General features: G+C 47.3%; 1 protein-coding gene across 3 annotated transcripts in view; it reads right to left on the bottom strand.

The window, feature by feature from the left end:
* Positions 1-18,212, bottom strand: part of MAN2A2 (mannosidase alpha class 2A member 2) — a 52,687-nt gene extending 34,475 nt beyond the window's left edge. For 2 of the 3 annotated variants that reach the window (XM_063314087.1, XM_063314086.1), the window contains exons 1-3: positions 17,949-18,209; positions 17,603-17,860; positions 17,370-17,514 (exon numbers count right to left, since the gene is read on the bottom strand). In XM_063314087.1, the coding sequence (XP_063170157.1) occupies positions 17,370-17,514; positions 17,603-17,860; positions 17,949-18,080 (535 nt within the window). In that variant the 5' untranslated portion in view covers positions 18,081-18,209. Of the gene's footprint in view, positions 1-17,369; positions 17,515-17,602; positions 17,861-17,948 lie in introns of all 3 variants that reach the window. The other variant, XM_063314088.1, reaches the window with a different exon arrangement.
* Between the last annotated feature and the right edge of the window lie 776 nt (positions 18,213-18,988).

Raw genomic sequence — 18,988 nt, forward strand, 5'->3', positions numbered from 1 at the left:
TGTTTATTTAAATAAATTAATAAAGATTCATATAAAAATAAATAATAAGATATGATGGAGTCAGCATTTCATTGTTTATTACTTTAAAAAAATTAATCATTAATTACCCTTCCCAACTCAAAGGAACAATATAAAAAATGAATACGTTATTATTAGAAGCGGAGGTGGGTGACCTCCTTGCAGGTTTAAAAGGAACTTGGGATCCAGATTTAGGGAAACAAACAGAGTTGGTGAAGTCGAAAACACTTTGGAAATCAGGTGGTTTTCTACTGACTTCTATACAAGAGATGCAATGGAAGAAATTACAGCCAGGACCAGAAATATTGGAACAAGGATACCTGTTTTGGCATTTGGCCTCTGTACACCACCACACTGAAGTTGAAAGGAAAGACACCCAAATGGGAGCGAAGTCAGGACTTTCAGTTGTAATTCAAGGGGTTTGACAAAAGTGGGGCACTAACCATTCAGGAAGTACAGCCAGTGGCATACACACACCCCCATGGTTGGTGGCTCATAAGTAATGGAACAAATGACTAACAAGCAGCTGCATGGCCAGGTGTGGCCTGTTTCCTGGGTACCTCGTGACCAATCAAGCAAATAAAAGGCCTGGAGGTGGTTCTGAGTGTTACATTTGCATTTGGTAGCTGTTCACATGAGGTCCAAAGAGGTGTCCATGTGAGTGAAGGAGGCCATCATTAGGCTGAGAAAACAAAATAAAGCCATCAGAGAGATAGCAAAAACATTGGGAGTGGCCAATACAACAGTTTGGAACATCCTGAAAAAGAAGGAATTAACTGACATTCAGCAACAGCAAAAGACCATGGAAGACAACTAAAGTGGATGACCACAGAATTCTGCTTATGGTGAAGAGAAATCCTTTCACAACATCTACCCAGGTCAAGAATGCTCTTGAGGAGGTAGGCATGTCATTGTCAACATCTACAGTCAAGAGACAGCTTTATGAATGTAAATACAGAGGCTTCACAACAAGGTGCAAACCACTGGTAACGCTCAAGAACAGAAAGACCAGATTAGACTTTGCCAGCAAACACCTAAAAAGCCTGCCCAGTTCTGGAATAAGGTTCTTTGGACTGATGAAACCAAGATTAACTTGCACCAGAATGATGGGAAGAGAAAAGTATGGAGAAGGAAATGAACAGCTCATGATCCAAAGCATACCACATCATCTGTCAAACGTGGTGGAGGCAGTGATATGGCATGGGCATGTATGGCTGCCAATGGAACCGGGTCACTGCTGTTTATTAATGACCTGACTGCTGATCAAAGCAACAGGATGAATTCTGAAGTGTATAGGGCTATACTTTCTGCTCAGATTCAGCCAAATGCTGCCAAACTGATAGGACGCCACTTCATATTGCAGATGGATAATGACCCAAAACGTACAGCAAAAGCTACCCAAGAGTTTCTCAAGGCAAAGAAATGGGATGTTCTTCAATCGCCAAGTCAGTCACCTGATCTCAACCCAATAGAGCCTGCTTTTCACTTACTGAAGACAAGACTGAAGGCAGAAAGACCCACAAACAAGCAGCAGCTGAAGGCAGCTGCACTAAAGGCCTGGCAAAGTATCTTGAGGGAGGAAACTCAGCATTTGGTCATGTTCAAGACTTCAGGCAGTCATTGACTGCAAAGGATTTTCATCCAGGTATTAAAGGCGATCCTTATGTTTGTAATGATGTTGGTTTGTTCCATTACTTATGAGCCACCAACCATGGGTGTGTGTGTATGCCATTGGCTGTACTTGCTGATTGAGGTTAGTGCCTCACTTTTGTCAAACCCCTTGAATTACAGCTGAAAGTCCTGACTTCGCTCCCATCTGGGTGTGTTTCCTTTCAACTTCAGTGCGGTGGTGTACAGAAGACACATGCCAAAACAGTTATCCTTGTTCCAATATTACTGGTCCTGACTGTACATCTCTGGCATTTACCTACAACTAGACTAGCACAAATATCTCACAATTATTCATCAAACTGTTAAAAGGATTGCGATCAGAAGATATTTTTTTCATATGCAGTAAATAAATGGTAAAATAATTGTTCAAACTATCAAACAGTGGCACTTATTTCACATGCCAGTAAGGTAATGCTCAAGATCCTGCAAGGTAGACTCCAACAATTCATGGAGTGAGAATTGCCAGACGTACAAGCTGGCTTTAGAAAAGGCAGAGGAACTAGGGACCAAATTGCCAATTATCTGCTGGATAATGGAAAAAGCCAGGGAGTTTCAGAAAAACATCTGTTATTGATTATTCTAAAGCCTTTGACTGTGTGGACCATAACAAATTGTGGCAAGTTCTTAGTGGTATGGGGATACCAAGTCATCTTGTCTGCCTCCTGAGGAATCTGCATAACGACCAAGTAGCAACAGTAAGAACAGACTACAGAACAATGGACTGGTTTAAGTTGGGAAAGGAGTACGGCAGGGCTGTATACTCTCACCCTACCTATTCAACTTGTATGCAGAACACATCATGCAACGTGCTGGGCTTCATGAATCCAAGGCTGGAGTTAAAATCGCTGGAAGAAACATTAACGATCTCAGATATGCAGATGATACCACTTTGATGGCTGATAGTGAGGAGGAACTGAGGAGCCTTATGACGAAGGTGAAAGAAGAAAGTGCAAAAGCTGGCTTGCAGCTAAACCTCAAAAAAACCAAGATTATGGCAACCAGCTCGATTGACAACTGGCAAATAGCATGTGTTCCAGAGTTCGGCTTATTACGTATTTTTGACAGAGGTAACTGTAAACAAAACAAAAAGGAGTTTTTGCTCAAAAATGGAATTTTTTAAAGATAACCTGTCATTGAACAACTGGTGTGCTAACGTATGGCCAGTTGTTCTTTTGGAAAAGGTTACTGGTAACATTCATAAACTGACTTCTCAGAGAGATGAATCACATTTTTATCAGATCTGGAAAGATTATAAGTTATGCTAATAATAAGGCCGTGAAGACCTGGTTATGTGCCCAGGCCTGGGGCCCCAAGTGTGGTAATGGTCCCATTTCCTGGTTGTATTAACATCTGACATTGTTTACTTGGCAGCCACGTATATTTATTTTGTATTGTAACTATTTTAATTGTAATTGTTGTTTTATGGTTTTTATAATTGTAAGCCGCCCAGAGTCACTTGCTGAGAAGGGCAGCTATAGAAATTGAACGAACAAACTAACGAATAAATAAATAAAATAACTCTTCTTTCAATACATTTAATGATATATGTAAGCTATTATTGAATGTTGAGATATATTGCCATATGTTAGAGTCACAATGAAGACATTAACATTTCAAAAATTTTCCTCAAAGTTTTTTTTTAAACAATAAAGACTGATGGGAAAAAGAACAGTTGCAAAAAGTAAGCTATTTTTGAACCTACCCTAGCATAATAAATTATATTACTAATAGTCTGAGAAAACGTAAATCACCAGGGCAAGTGCCTTTTCCATAGAATAATATAAAGCATATAAACATATTTTAATTTCAAGATTTAAAATTTTATCAGGTTTATTGAAATTTAGTATTTAGTATTTTCTTCAAGTGAAGTTTATCTTACAGTAATTACTAAGCCTGGTAAAGATCATACATACTGGGCTAGGTATAGATCTATTTCACTAACTATTTAAAATACTAGCCAGAATTCTTGATAAATATGTCACCCTTTCAAGGTAGACCACATCAGGAAATAGACGCCACAAGAAATCCTGGAACTCTATTCTATTGACACGGGTCATAACAACAGAGTCTCTTCCCCTTCCCCCGCTCTTATACCAAGAAAGTCAAGACAGAGCAATCTTCAGTTTCTTTCTCACCCTTTCCCAAGTTCATGTTTTCCCAATGGCTGCCACGTGTTTCCTTCACTCTACCTTCAAGCTCCTCCACAAGGTACTTGCAAACTTGACACATGCTGATCAAGCATTTTTTTGTTTTAGGTGAGGAGCTGGTTATCTGAGATTAGTAAACAGTCTAGCTTTAAATAAAGCTAAGGTAGATCTGCTGTAATTATTTCATTAGATATAGACATGGCCTTTGATAAAATATATTAGCAGCATCTTTTCTGTTCTTCCAAAATTATATTTTTATTAGCAATTTTCAAAATGGATTCGTTCTTTATTCTTTGCTCAAATCAAACATGGAGTCATAGGATTTTATCTAAGATCATTTTTATTTGAGGGAGCAGCCCAGCAGATTTGTCCTCTCAGCCCCCTTTATTCTCTGCTTGGAGCTTGGGATTCTCAAGTTTTGCAGTCTGGCAGGGCAAGTGCCACCCATGCTTTGCTGTTTATGGACAAAAAGTATAAATTAGTCCATTTCTACATTTTCCAGACATCAGGGGATCCCACAAGGTTGGTTTAATAAAGGGTAAATTTTCCCCCGTGAACCATCTTGGCGCTGAAGCTCAAGGAGCGGCTGACCAAAACAACTCCAGGACTCTTTACAGTATTGTTAAGGAATTGACCGGAACAAGAAGAAGCATCAGTGTCCCAATCAAGAATAAGAATGGGAAGCTTCTGGTCACTCAGAAGGAGCAAAACAGAAGATGGGTCGAATACTTCCAGGAAACCCTCAACCAGCCAGACCTGACCAGTATATATAATTTTAACAAAGAGAATGATCAACAAGAGCTCCAGGTGAATACTGGTGAGATTACTATCGAAGAAGTCAAGATTGTGATCAGAAGCCTTAAAAACAACAAGGCAGCTGGCTTGGACGAGATATCTGCAGAGATCCTAAAGTATGGCAGTCAGGCCATGGCGGAAGAGCTGACAAAGCTGTTTAGTAAGTGTTGGCGAAGTGGTGTAGTCCCAGAAGATTGGCGAAGAGGCGCCATTGTTAAAGTCCCCAAGAAAGGTAACATCTCTGAATGTACCAACTGGGGGGGCATTACCCTTCTCTCCGTGCCCAGGAAGGCATTTTGTGCAGTTCTCCTTAGGCGGCTGCTAAGTGCCATTGATCAACGCCTGAAAGAAGAACAAGCTGGATTCCATTGTGGAAGGTCCTGCAGTGAGCAAATCTTTACCTTGAGGAATATCATAGAACAGTGCATCGAGTATCAGCGCCCATTAGCCATCAACTTCATATATTTTAAAAAAGCTTTTGATAGCGTCCATCGTGAGTCCCTTAGACAGATCCTGTGTCTATATGGCATACTGGCAGTCTTCATTACCAGTTGGAGAACCCTTACTGCCCGATATGCCATGTAGCATTGATCCGGGACGAGAGAGAGAGAGAACCACCTTGGAACTGGCACGTGTGCCCTCTTGCAAGCTGAAGGGAGTCTGTTCCTGCAAAAAGCATGGGTATCCCCCACCTTCTGTTATGAGCCATGAGGGAACTGGGATGCCACAGCATCCCCTTCGATCTGCCAATTCTAGGAGTCCATTAAAAGAGCAACCAACGCATGACAATCCAACCCCCAAAGGAAGACAGACCGCCTCAGTCTGGGCCATGATCAAAAAGCTTATCCCACAGGAGTCTCTTCCTAACGTTCAGCCTACTTCTGTCTTCACTTTGAAATCCTCCCCTATCAACACAGAGCCAATCTGCCATGCCCACTGTTTGGCATCATCCCTGGCAAAGAGCAATGTCGCCTCTGCTTATACCTTTCCAGCAAAGGAGAGGCTGCCATTTCTTCAGGTGGTTCAGCCCTTCATCAAAAAGCTCTTTGCTTCTCTTCACGTTCAGCCAAACCCATCTTCCCTGCAGTTTTTAATAATTAATTGTAGGCCTGCCTTGGAGCAAACACATCGCCTCCCTCTTCTACCTAATGATTCTTCAAAGGAGATCATATCGCTTCTTACATTTCCCCATGGACGTGGTTTGCAGGCTCTCCGTGTGAGCTGGATCCAGTTCCACACGCCACATTGTAGGAGCGAAAAGGATAGGCCGGGGCACATTCAGAAGGAGACCATCCGAAACCTGCATTGGCAGGTGCAATGGCCCCAGGAGCACCTGCACAGCCAGGCAGGCCTTCCAAGACGAGAACCCAGAGCCCAGGGGCCCAGAAGCCCAGGAAACCCTAAAAAACTCTTGGAGGCCCCCTGGGGAAAACCCCAAAATAGGTGCTGTGATGCACCCTTCCCTTCAGGAGGGCCCTGAGCTTCAGCGTGCCAAACAGCGGCATCTCCAGTCTTCTGGGGGCCACAAACACATCTGACATCTTGGGAGCGCCGCCCAGCTGATTCACAAAATGGCTGCCACGATCAAAGTAGCTTTTTTTTTTTTAATTGTATGGTATAGCAGTTTGGTGTTCATGCTGCTTTTTCTTGCTGGGAAATCCTTGTGAGGTCCAGCAGCCAGATGTGTAGCCTATTGAGCCGTGACAAATCACGTTGCCCGGGGTGCACCACGAGGAGGCTAGTCTACATTGCACCGAGTTGGGCTGAGAGAAGGTAGCCCTTGAAGGAACACCAATTTCCCTAAGCAAACTTAGGTGGTTTCTTTCCTGGCCACCCTCCCTAGCCTCAGGACATTTTCTCTACCAACTACGAAGCTAAGAGGATCATTTTCCGGGTTGTGAACAAAGCCCTCAGTTGCAGCTACCCATCCTTTTTATTTTCTAAGGGCACCTCTGGGGCTCTAGAGGCATTTTTGGAAATAAAGTTGACTCCAGTGCTTTGCTTTGCAGCATGCCAGCCTTTTTTTTTAAATGTTGTTCAAAATAATCTTTAAACAGGAGTAGAGTGGGGCAGTAGGCCTCAAGGAGGCTTCTTCAGGCCGCTCGGGGAACCCAGTGCTAAAGGTCTGTTCTGTCATGGCATCTCTGCCTATCCCTTTCACCCAACAGAAGACTGCTCTGCTACCTGAGTTTTGGGGACTGAAAGTGGGCACACCCTTAGAGCTGCGGGTCTGTCTACTGGGCATTGGTGCCCTCCTCATCAAGCTGACCCTTTCCTTTGCGGGTGCAGCCTCCGCAGGAGGAGGAGGTGACCAGGGAGGTGTGGCAAGGGCCCCTTTGCACAAGGCAGGAGAGGGAGGTGAGCTGCAGGAGGCCAGAGGAGGAATGCCCACATCCATGACTTGCCTTGCACTTCCCTTATGGCACTGCCCTTCTGGAACACGCATCCAAAAGCCACCAATCTGGGCATCCGGAAGAGACTGACGGCCTCCTGACACTAGAAGGATCCAGGCCACCTGCTCCTCCGGGAAGAGCAGCAAAATCCACCCAGAGGGGTAGCTCCAAGGTGGCCTCCCTGCACATTCCACATTCAGGGCAATGAACTTTATTTCCTGGATTCATTGTTTTAAGGATATTTGGTTTTACTGTGATAACATCATTTCAGCCTTTTTTCCCTAATTCTCTTCTAACCCACTTGCTCTGGGCTCTTCTTGGAGAAAAAGCATGTAAATACCTAATTAGGTATGTAAATACCTATTAACCCAGCTAATTATGGTTTAATGGGGAATGTGTAAACCCAGCCATAAGCTGGAAGGGGACTTCCAAACTGCTCAACCCAGCCATCATTTGAAGTCTCGACCATTTCTGACAGGTGACCCTCCTGCCTCTGCTGGCACATAGCTGGTGACAGAAAGCACTTGCAATTGTTCCCAGTGTCAACCATTACTGTGATGAGATTTTTCTACCTTCCCCAAGATCATCATTCTGAGAACAGTTGAGAACAGGCCACAGCTTTTTCCGTGCAACAGCTCTTGAGATATTTGACACGTACTACCATTTCTTCTCAAACGTAAACAAAGCTTATTTTCACCTAAGACCTTGTTAAGACTTGGTTTCCTGCCCCCTGATCATACTGATGCTTTCAAGGTTATCTGAATCCTTAAAGTGTGGTAACCAGGACTGGACAGAGCACCTGAAATGCAGTCGGACCCCCTGCAGAGCATGATGGAATGATTACTTCCTGTGAGATGAAAATGCTGGATATATCGATATAATCCAAAAGGTGTGTCTGTCTTTTCTCCCAGCTACATCTGGCTGCTGGCTCCAAAATACTTTTCTTATTCTTGGCAGACATCATGCATTTTAGCAAGACAGGTACAGATTAGGTTACCAACTTTAGTCATAGAGCCCGTGACACTGGGCACATTGGCCAGTAAGGTAAACCCAAGCATGCTCCTGATCTTCTATCCCAGCTGGAAAGTCCAATCTAGAGGCTGCCTTACAAACAAACATATTGTCACCTGCATCCCAGCAGTTAGGATGTACGCACATCCATAAAGGATGGAAGAATGGAACAGTGCACATCCCTGAAGAAAAGGAAAGGAGTGAAAGAAACCAAAGGGAAAGCAGAGTGGCTGCAGGAAGAGAAGACAGATGCCCCATATGAAAAGGAATCAGTCCCAAACTGGGGAAATTCCACTTCCAGAAGACCGGATGCTGAAAGGGTTACAAGGAAATTAGCTGATCTATCCATCCAGGTAACAAATGGAAAAAGAGGACCTGGTGAAAACCAAATGCTGAGAACCCAATGAAGCTGAAGACTGGGTGAAAGCAAGGCAAACCCCAGCCACAGGAATCCAGGAACCAGATAGCGAAACCACTCATGGTACAGGCTGTGTTTTATTTTATGGGCTGAGACCTGGGTCTCAACGGGATTGGGGGGGAGGGGCTGGGCTGAGGAGCCCTAGCCCAGAGCTGATGGGGACAAAGACTCATCCGCACAGCCCCTTTGCCCCAGCTTGGAGTTAGGGTCAGGGATTGCTAAGGACGCTTTCTCAGATTGGAACCTGCATCACGTGTCCCCCCCGCTGCTGAGGTAGGCTGAAGCTGGATCTGGCAGGAAAGTGGGGCTGCCACTGTGTCCCTTGTGAGAGAGCCCAGCTGCCTTGGGACTTCCCCTTCTTTCTGGCCCCCTCTCTGCCAGCAGCAAAAGTTTTCCCCTTGGGTTCTTCCCATAAGCTCCCTATTCCTATCAGCAATCGCCACACAGCTGGTCTGCTTCTAGCCCACACTGCCCACCCAGGCAAAGGTACTATTGCTGCTGCTGCTGAAGGGAGGTGGGGGATGTTGGAATTATCTAGAATCAACTCAGCATTGTCTCACAAGCATAGTAAGGGGATTTCTCTGATAGACGTATCTCTATTGTGCTTGTGGGATGTCACATGGGTCACCTGATTTCCACTTCCTCCTTCTTCTTGGGCTTGGTCTCCATTACCCTTCTGGCAGACCTGCAAGCAGGAGGAGCTGCAGAAATGCAGCTCTCCCCTTTTTCATCATCCAGTGCTGATTAAATGCTTTCTACTATGAACCTACCTGTATCCAAATCTACTGAATAAAAGCAAGCTATCTCTATTTTTCTTCATCTAACTACAGTGTGAAGACTGAATTTATTTCTGAACGTAATTAAGCTTAATGTGCAAGTTCTCTTTTGGTTCACGCTTCTACTCTGCAAGATTGCTGCTGGCTGCTTGGAGTTCTTTTATTAACATTTAAAAACTCCATCAAGGGTTATGGGCCCAGGACAGACCAGTGGAACCCAGCAGAGTCCAGTATACTGACCAAGAACTGATTTTTGAAAAGGCTTTGGCAGCACAGCCAAAAAGAAAGCCGCTTGCACATTTAAAAGGCGAAGTTCAGAAAGTTTTTTTTCCTTCTCTCTGAACAGTGGAGAAAGAGAAGGGAGTTTCCCCCATACCAAGATTGACTGAGGATAATTACTCAGCATGGCTATTCAGATTGAGGATGCAGCTAGATTTTGAAGATCGTTTGGATGCTCTGGATTTATCTGAACCTAAACCAGAGGGTGGGGAGGAAGCCAAAAACCTGTCAAAGAAAAAGGATAAGAGAGCTAAAACTCTTATTGCTAGGTCTCTTCCAGATCACAGATTAGCAGAGATTAAAAATATTTCTACTGCTAAGGAAATGACTGAGAATATATGCACCCTATACTCAAAAGCTGATGATCAGAAAGTGATCTCTTTGTTACGAGAACTGCATGCATGCAATTTGGAAGACAGTGGAAATGTAAATGACCACCTGATCAGGCTACAGGCAATCTTTGATCAGCTGAGCACAGTCCAGAATCTCATGAATGAAAAACTTAAGATGTCTTTCGTGCTGAGTACTTTACCAAATATTTTTTTCCATTTGTTGCTTGTCTGAATATAGAAGGGAAAAATCTTTCTCAAATTTTTGGAATGGTAAGATCAGAATGCATATGTGCATAACAACAGAGAGCCTGGCAGAGACATTGGTTACCTAGCAACAAAGGGTAAACGTGAGCCAGAGCAATCAGTGACACATCAGAAAAACAAAAGGAAAGAAAAAGGAGCCATTATCTGTGATTCATGTAAGAAGCCAGGACATACTGCAAGGTTCTGCAGAAATAAGGACAAGAAGGATTTTTTCAAGGATAAATCCAAGGAAAAATCTTTTAAAAGTGAAAAGGCTTTACACACTGTTTATAAAGCTGATACCAATAAAAGTCCTAGATGGTGGGTAATCAATTCAGGGGCCAGCAGGCATCTATGTGGGAATAAATGTGACATTTGTGAGCTAAATGAAGCCACAGAAGGAAGCATAACATTAGCAGATGGCAATTCAACTTTGATTCAAGGAAAAGAAAGTGTGCCATTGCGATGCATCAATGGAAGTGAATACAAAGATCTCATAGCAGAAAATGTTTTCTATGTACCAGACTTAGAAGTCAATTTACTAAGTGTCTCAACACTGAATAACAAAGCCTTTGATATGACTTTTAAAGCTAATGGGCAATGTAAAGTGACCATTAAAGATTTATGTTACAGGCTTTCAAAAGGATGGCGTCTACTAGGTACACTGTGAACAACCACCACCAGATGTCAGCCTCGCCTGTCAGCAGCAAAAGGAGGACAACAGCACCACCACCTGATAAAGATGTTTTGCACACCGTAATTTCAACACAATTTTTAGAATGAAAACTGAAGGCATGGTGAGATTTTGAAATAAGCAACCATGATAAATGCCAATCGAAATGTGTGATATGCATCAAAGGAAAGGTAATAAGACCAGCCATACCCAAACTAAGGGAAAGTGGCAACCAAGCCACTCACACTTATCCACATTGATTTGTGTGGACCTCTTCAAGCATCAGCGGGTTGAGATAAATATGTTTTATGCTTTATAGACGATTTTTCCAGATACTGTGTGACCTACCTAAGGAGAAATCCCAAACAGTGGACATGCTGAAAGCATATGTAGCCATGGTGACCAACAAGTTCAACAGAACCCCTCAGGCCCTCCAAAGCAACTGCAGAGGTGAGTTTATTTCACAAACCATGCAAACATACCTAACACAACTAAGTATAGAACACAGACTAACCACTCCGTACACACCTGAACAAAATGGAGTTGCAGAAAGAAAAAAACGCTCACTAATGGACATGGTAAGATGTATGCTTTTAGAAGCAGATCTCTCTGACAAATACTGGGCAGATGCTGTTTTAAAGGCTTATATTTAAAGGCTTTAAATAAGTATAAAGGCTATACTTACAGAATAGACTGCCAACCAAAGCCAACAAGGTAACACCTTTTGAGCTATGGCATGAACACAAACCAAGCGTAAAGCATCTGAGAGGATTTGGATCCAAGGCTTATGCACACATACCAAAGAAGAGATCCAAACTAGACCCCCAAGCTGAAAATGGCATCATGATCGGGTATGCTCAAGGAAGCAAGGGATACAGAATCCTGAACCTGAAGACAGGAAAAGCAAGCACGTGCAGAGTGATGTACTTCAATGAATGAGAGAGGGGCTACCATAGTCATGCTGATGATGACTGCGCAGAAACCAACAGTGGCAGGTACCAGCTTGAGACATTTAGCCCAACATTCAAAGACACAGCCACCACACCGACCCAGAGGGAGATAGAAGCCCAGGCAGAAACTCCACCAGAGTCAGATGACGAGTTCAAAGATGCAGAACGGGTTGAACCACCAGGTGCTACTCCTGAACCTGCCCCAAGATGCTCATCACGAATAAGGAGTTCCAGCCGAGAGATTCACCTACCTCACAAGGTCGTCATTACCAAAAGAACCTGCATCATGGAACAAAGTGCAGCAAATGCCACCAGATGAAGCAAGCAAGTGGAAGAAAGCAGCACAAGAAAAGCTAGAGGCTCTACACAAGAACAAAACATGGACTTTGACAAAACTACCAAAATGCAAAAAAGCCATAGGATGCAAATGCTAGTTCAGCCACTTCTGCATTGGATCCGTGCCCCGCCTGGTTGGTCAAGGCTGCCCGGGAGGAGGCACGTGATTGGGTCTGGGTGGTGGTGAATTCCTCTTTGAGAGAGGGGGTGCTCCCGTCGGCTCTTAAGGAGGCGGTGGTGCGTCCTCTCCTCAAGAGGCCATCGCTCGACCCCCCCAACTTGGATAATTTTTGTCCAGTCTCCAATCTCCCCTTTCTGGGGAAGGTTGTGGAGCGAGTGGTCGCGTGGCAGCTGCAGAGGACCCTGGATGAAGCGGATTATCTGGACCCTTTTCAGTCAGGGTTCAGGCCGGGTTACGGGACTGAGACAGCATTGATCGCACTCTTAGATGACCTCTGGCGGGAGCAGGATGGGGACAGTGCAACCATCCTTGCTCTTCTTGAGCTTTCAACGGCCTTCGATACCATCGATTATGGTATCCTTCTGGACCGGCTTCGGGAGTTGGGGGTGGGCGGCACAGTATCGTGCTGGTTCTCCTCCTTCCTCTGGGGCCGGTTCCAGTCAGTGTTGATGGGGGGTAGAGGTCCAGCCCATTTCCCCTACTTCATGGGGTGCCTCAGGGCTCGGTTCTCTCCCCTCTCCTATTTAACATCTACATGAGGCCATTGGGGAGGTGATCCGATGGTTTGGGGCGAGGTATCATCAATATGCTGATACCCAGCTTTATATCTCCACCCCTGGCCGACTGAGTGATGCCATGGATGTCCTGACCCAGTGCCTGGAGGCTGTAAGGGCCTGGATGGGGTGCAATGGGCCTTCCGGTGACAAGGTTTTTCCATCGTTGGTCTTGGATGGGGTTGCACTGCCCCAGACACACCCGGTGCGCAATCTGGGGGTCCTCATAGACTCACGGCTCCTGCTTGAAGAGCAGGTGGCAGCAATGGCTAGGAGGGCCTTTGCACACCTTCGGGTTGTGCGCCAGTTGCGCCCATTCCTGGACTGGGAGGCTCTACTCATTGTCACTCATGCCCTCGTGACCTCCTGTCTGGATTACTGCAACGTGCTCTACATGGGGCTGCCCTTGAAGAGCATTCAGAGGCTTCAGCTGGTGCAGAATGCAGTTGCACGGGGAGTAAGTGGAGTGGACACACGTAACACCACTGCTACGGGAACTGCATTGGTTGCCAGTGTGCTTCCAGGTGCAATTCAAGGTGCTGATTGTCACCTTTAAAGCCCTTCATAGCTTGGGACTGGGTTACCTAAGGGACCACATTCTCCCAGATATTTCTACCCGTCCAATTTGATCTGGTAGATTGAGCATGCTACGGATCCCGTCAGCCAAAGAACGTCGATTGGTGGGGACTAGAAGGCGTGCCTTTTCAGCTGTAGCGCCTGCCCTCTGGAATATTCTCCCCTCAGAGATTAGGATGTCCCCAACCCTGTTGGCCTTTTGTAAGGCCGTAAAGACCTGGTTACGTCCCCAGGCCTGGGGCCCCGAGTGTGGTAATGGTCCCATTTCTTGGTTGTATTGACATCTTACATTGTTTACTTGACAGCCATGTATATTTATTTTTTATTGTAATTGTTTTAATTGTAATTGTTTTATGATTTTATGGTTTTTATTGTTGTGAGCCACCCAGAGTCACTGGTTGAGATGGGCGGCTATAGAAATTGAATGAATGAATGAATAAATAAATAAATGGGTTTTCAAAGCCAAACAAGATGAAAACGGAGAAGTACAAAGATACAAAGCTAGACTAGTCGCAAAAGGCTATTCACAAAAGTATGGACTTGATTACGATGAATGTTTTGCTCCCATGTAAAACATACCACAGTCAGAATGCTCCTGAGTCTAGCAGCTTCCAGGAACATGAGTGTTGAGCACCTGGATGTAAAGACTGCATTTCTACATGGAGAGAGATAGAGGAAGAACTGTACATGCTGCAGCCTCCAGGCTTTGCCAATCCCAAGACACAGCAACTCATTTGCAAACTTCAGAAGGGGATTTATGGCTGAAGCAAGCAGCAAGGGCATGGAATGAGAAGTTGAACCAAGTACTTCTTAAGCAGGGTTTTCTTCAAGGCAAAGCTGATCCCTGTCTCTACACAAGACGCAGAAACGGCAGAGAGGTGTACATTCTTTGTTATGTGATTTGATGATTTGCCATAATAGCAAAAGAGACTTTGATGAAATTGTGTCCAACCTGAACAAAGAAGTAGAAGTCAACATCTGGGCAATGACAGCCACTACTTGGGGATACAGATTGAAAAAGAAGATGGAAGCTTTCTTCTAAGCCAGAAGCAAAAGATCCTAGAACTGTTGGAGAGCTTAGGACTGCAAAATGCCAATCCTATGCCAACACCAATGGAAACGGGTTTCCACAAGCAACAGGAACCTAGTGAACTTTTACATGACAGCAGCAGCTATAAAAGTGCCATAGGTAAGCTATTGTATCTAGCCACTTCCACTAGGCCAGACATAGCAACTGCAGTAAACGTTCTATGCAGAAAAACTAGCACGCCCACACACAGAGACTGGACTGGTACTAAGCGGGTGGGAAGGTACCTAAAGGGCACCATACACCTAAAACTAAAGCTACCAGGCACTGACAATCCTAAACTAGTGGGGTTTCCAGATGCAGACTGGGCAGAAAACATTACTGACCGTAATGTCTTCTGCCCAAGACATTACTAGTGGGCATGTATTTTTCTATGGGGGTGGAACAATAAGCTGGGGAAGCCATAAGCAAGCTACAGTTGCACATTCATCCACAGAGGTGGAGTATGTCAGCAGCAGAAGCACACAAAGAGGTTTCATGGCTCAAGCTACTGTTTGAAGACATGGGAATAGAGGAATCTACCCCTATTCAGGTCTACGAAGACAACCAAAGTTGTATTAGACTCTCTCAGTCAGAAAAGATTAATGGGAGAACTAAACACCTTGATGTTAAGTATCATGTAGTAAAGGACTTGCAAGAGCAAGGAATAGTCAGACTATTGTCCCACAAGGAACATGACTGCGGACATTCTCACAAAGCCTTTGCTGAGGAGCAGTTACCAAGAACTGCGGAAGAACCTGAACCTTGTGGACTCTGAGACATGCTAACTTGAGAAGGGGTGTTGGAATTATCAGGGGTCAACTCAGCAGTGTCTCACAAGCATAGTAAGGGAGTTTCTCTGATAGATGTATCTCTATTGTGCTTATGGGATGTCACATGGGTCACCTGACTTCCTCTTCCTCCTCCTTCTTGGGCTTGGGAATTAACAGTCTCCATTACCTCGTGGGCAGACATGCAAGCAGGGGGGCTGCAGAATGCAGCTCCTCGCCCTTTCTATTCCACATAGGAAGTATCTACAAAGAACCAGTGATGATTTAGTGCTTTCTGCTATGAACCTTCTTGTATCCAGATCTACTGAATAAAAGCAAGCTATCTCTATTTTTCTTCATCTAACTACTGTGTGAAGACTGAATTTCTTTCTGAACATAATTAAGCTTAATGCGCAAGTTCTCTTTTGGTTCACATTTCTACTCTGCAGGATTACCGTTAGCTGCTTGGAGTTCTTTTATGAACCTTTAAAAACTCCATTAGGGGAGAGGGTTCTCCATCTTTGCTGCTGCCCTCTCTCCCCCCAGCCAAGCTCAGATCCTTCACCTTCCTGCTTCTCCCCAGTTCTTTGCTGGGGGGGCACTGCTGTCACCCCCAATGGCATCAGCTGCAGCTCACCATCCCCTTGGAAGGAAGCACAGTGGGAGCTCTCCAGCAGGTGCAGAGGAATGCAAGAGTTGTGAGGGCTAGGCCAAGGATCCCAGCTTGGCCGGAGGCAGGGGAAGCAAGGGGCACAGGAGCAGAAGCCCCTTCCCTCCTCTGGTGGTCAAAACAAGAGGCCTCCAGCAGAGAAGACAAAACTCAAAGCTATGTGGTTGAGAAGTTGTTGGAACAGCGACATGCTCTCTCTCTCTAGGGTCAAAAATTCACAGGGATGGTGACTGTGGCCATGAAATAAAGAGACATCAGCTATCTGGGAGAAAGACCATGGCAGATCCAGACCAAATCAGCAGATACCACATGGACAACAAAGCTGTGTATTGTCAAGGCTATGGCTTTCCCAGGCTGAGAAAACTGGACCATCAAAAAGGTTGAAGAAAGAATGCATGCCTGAAATTATGGTGCTGGAAAAAACAAGATCAAATCATTCCATGTTGATTGAAATGAAACTGTGTTCTCACAGGGAGCACTAATAAAGAAGCTAAGTAAGAATTTATTCTATCAACGACCAGCATATTGAAAACAGAAAAAAGCTAAAGCTTAAATATTTTGAAACTTAATGCAAAGACAAGAGTCAACGGAGAAGCTCTGAATTGTTTGTCTGGTGTTAATCCCTGCTTATCTCAGTGTAGGCTGCTGGAGAGGACGTGTTCTGGTCTCACCAGACAAACAATCAAGCAGAAAACAATACCCTAATCAAGAAACTACCAAGGAGAAAACTGCACCCCCAGCAACACTGGCAGAGGAGGCTTGTTGTTGTTTATTCGTTTAGTCGCTTCCGACTCTTCGTGACTTCATGGACCAGCCCACGCCAGAGCTTCCTGTCGGTCGTCAACACCCCCAGCTCCCCCAGGGATGAGTCTACGGTACATAAATTCCTTTCTAGCACTGACGATGTTGCCTGCTCGGGTGGTGAAACGTCTGCCAGCCAACCGCCAAGCTCAGGGAGCACCGAGGGCTCCACAGTTCAACCCTGAGCTACAGAGATTCTCTCTTATTGGAAGTGAATAGTGCTGGTGTAAAGCATTTTCAGCTACACTTCCTCCTAATTTCTTTGGTTTACCAGTCCTTATTTGTTTTCTGTCCTCCGTGTAACTGCTTACTCCAAAAGGTAAGGACTAATTAATCACATTGAGTAACCTGAAAGTATGAATATGAGCAATTAAGCACATTTTCTTAAATAACAACGTTGCATCTACCTGTGTTGAACGCCGTCGTTGTGCTGCAAGGTTCTAATCCTGCAGGAATGTTCTCCTCCTTCTCCACCCAATTCTGCATCCTGCAGCGCTGCCCTGCTGGGCCTCCGCTCCAGAGCAGACCAGAAGCCTGCTTGCATGACCGTCCCGCAAGCACCCCATGCACCCGCTGTCCAGCAGGCTCTGGCCAGGCAGCCCTCAAGCCCTTCCCACTCTCCCATCAGCCAGAGGAACTTCTGCCCTGACCAGGGTCTGCCCTCCGCCACGATGGGGCCACAGGACGGGGGTGCTGGCGGCTGGCTTACCTGGGTCGTTGTGGGAGTGGGGCACCACGAAGACCTGCAGCAGCTGCTCGTCCCACTCGTGGGGCTCGTAGGTGATGTCGAAGCCCTGCTTCCACACCCCGCCGTCCTGGTTGTCGTAGGGGAGCAACGCCGACACGGCCAGCATCTGCGAGAGGAGGTTCGAGGCGGGAGTCGCACCTGGGCGGCCGCGGCCGCCCCGTCCCGCCCCCGCCCGGGCGCCCCGCCTCACTCACCTGCAGGTCGGGCTCGGGGCCGGCGGCGCGCGGGCCGGGCCGGCAGTCGCGGGGCGCAACGGAGTAGAAGCCGGGCCGGCCGTCGGGGGGCAGCGCCCAGGAGCCGTTGGGCAGCTGGACCGGCAGCGGCGCGGGCCGCCCCTCGTGGCCGGCCGTCAGCTCCAGCACGGAGTCCTTGATGCGGCTGATGATCTCGTGGTTCTCCTCCAGCAGCTGCTCCAGCTGCTCGATGCGGCTCTGCAGCGCCGAGATCTGGCTCTGCCGGGGGAAGGGGCGCGGGTGAGGGTCGCGGGCGCCCGCCCCGCCGCCCCCGCCCGGCCCCCGCCCCGCCCCGCCCGGGACTCACCCGCGGAAGGTGCCCCCCGTGGAGGGGCCGCGCGGGGTCGCGCTGCACGTGGTCCAGCATCAGGTAGAGCGAGAAGACGGCCACGCAGAAGACCCCCGCCCCGCACACCGTCACCTGCTTCTTCAGCTTCATCGGCGGCCGCGCCGCGGGGCCTCAGCCGCCCCCGCAGGTCCTCCCGCGGCCCGGCCCGGCTGTCGGCGCTGCTCTCGCCGCCGGCCCTGCCCGCGCCGCCTAGGGAGCCGCGCCTCCTCCGCGGCCACAGCGGCCCCTGCCGGCCCGGCCCGGAGCGGGCGGCCCGTCCCCGCCCCGCCCCCACTGGCCGGCCTCGTCCCGGGCGCGCCCGCCTCCCTCCCTCCCTCCCTCCCTCCCCGGGCCGTCCTCGCGCGCCCCCGCCGCCCGGGTGGGAGCCGGCCTGCTTGCTTGCTTGGCCTCCCCGGGCCAAGGAAGCCTCCCTCATCCTTCCGCTGGGCGCCGGCGGGCCGGGCCGTGGGCCAAGCTGGGGGCCCAGGCCCGGGGCGAGGCCTCGGAAGCGCCGGAAGGCAGGCGCTGAGGCTGGCTTGACCCCAGCCCAAAGGCCTGCGGCAACGCTGGATCTGGGAGGGCCCCCCTCCTCCCAGGGACCTGCGCGGCGTCTTCACCCCACAGTGGGGCAGGTCGCCGAAGGGCCCCGGAACAGCCTCCCTCCTGGCCCCGACCCTGCTGGCCTTTCGGAAGGCTTGAAGGCCTGGCTACTGTGCGTGCCCAGGCCTGGTATCCCAGTGTGTGAAGGGCCCCGTTTCCTGACTATATTGACCCCAACGGATTATGATCTCTTGGCTGTTATTTGTATTTAATTTCTTTTTTGTATCATGTTTTAACTGTTCTAATTTAATAAACCCGCAGCTGCAGGGCTCTCTTTTATTTGCAAAGAGGTGTGCTCCTCTGCACTTCACACCACAATTATCAAGAAGCAGGTAAGTCTCCACCTGAAGATATTTCTGGGCTCCCATTTCTTGATGGGTGATAATTCTGTGGCTGACCATCCTGTAACCCTTTCAGCT

This window comes from Candoia aspera, chromosome 13 (genome assembly GCF_035149785.1).
Source record: "Candoia aspera isolate rCanAsp1 chromosome 13, rCanAsp1.hap2, whole genome shotgun sequence".
In the NCBI taxonomy this organism is placed as follows: Eukaryota; Metazoa; Chordata; class Lepidosauria; order Squamata; family Boidae; genus Candoia; species Candoia aspera.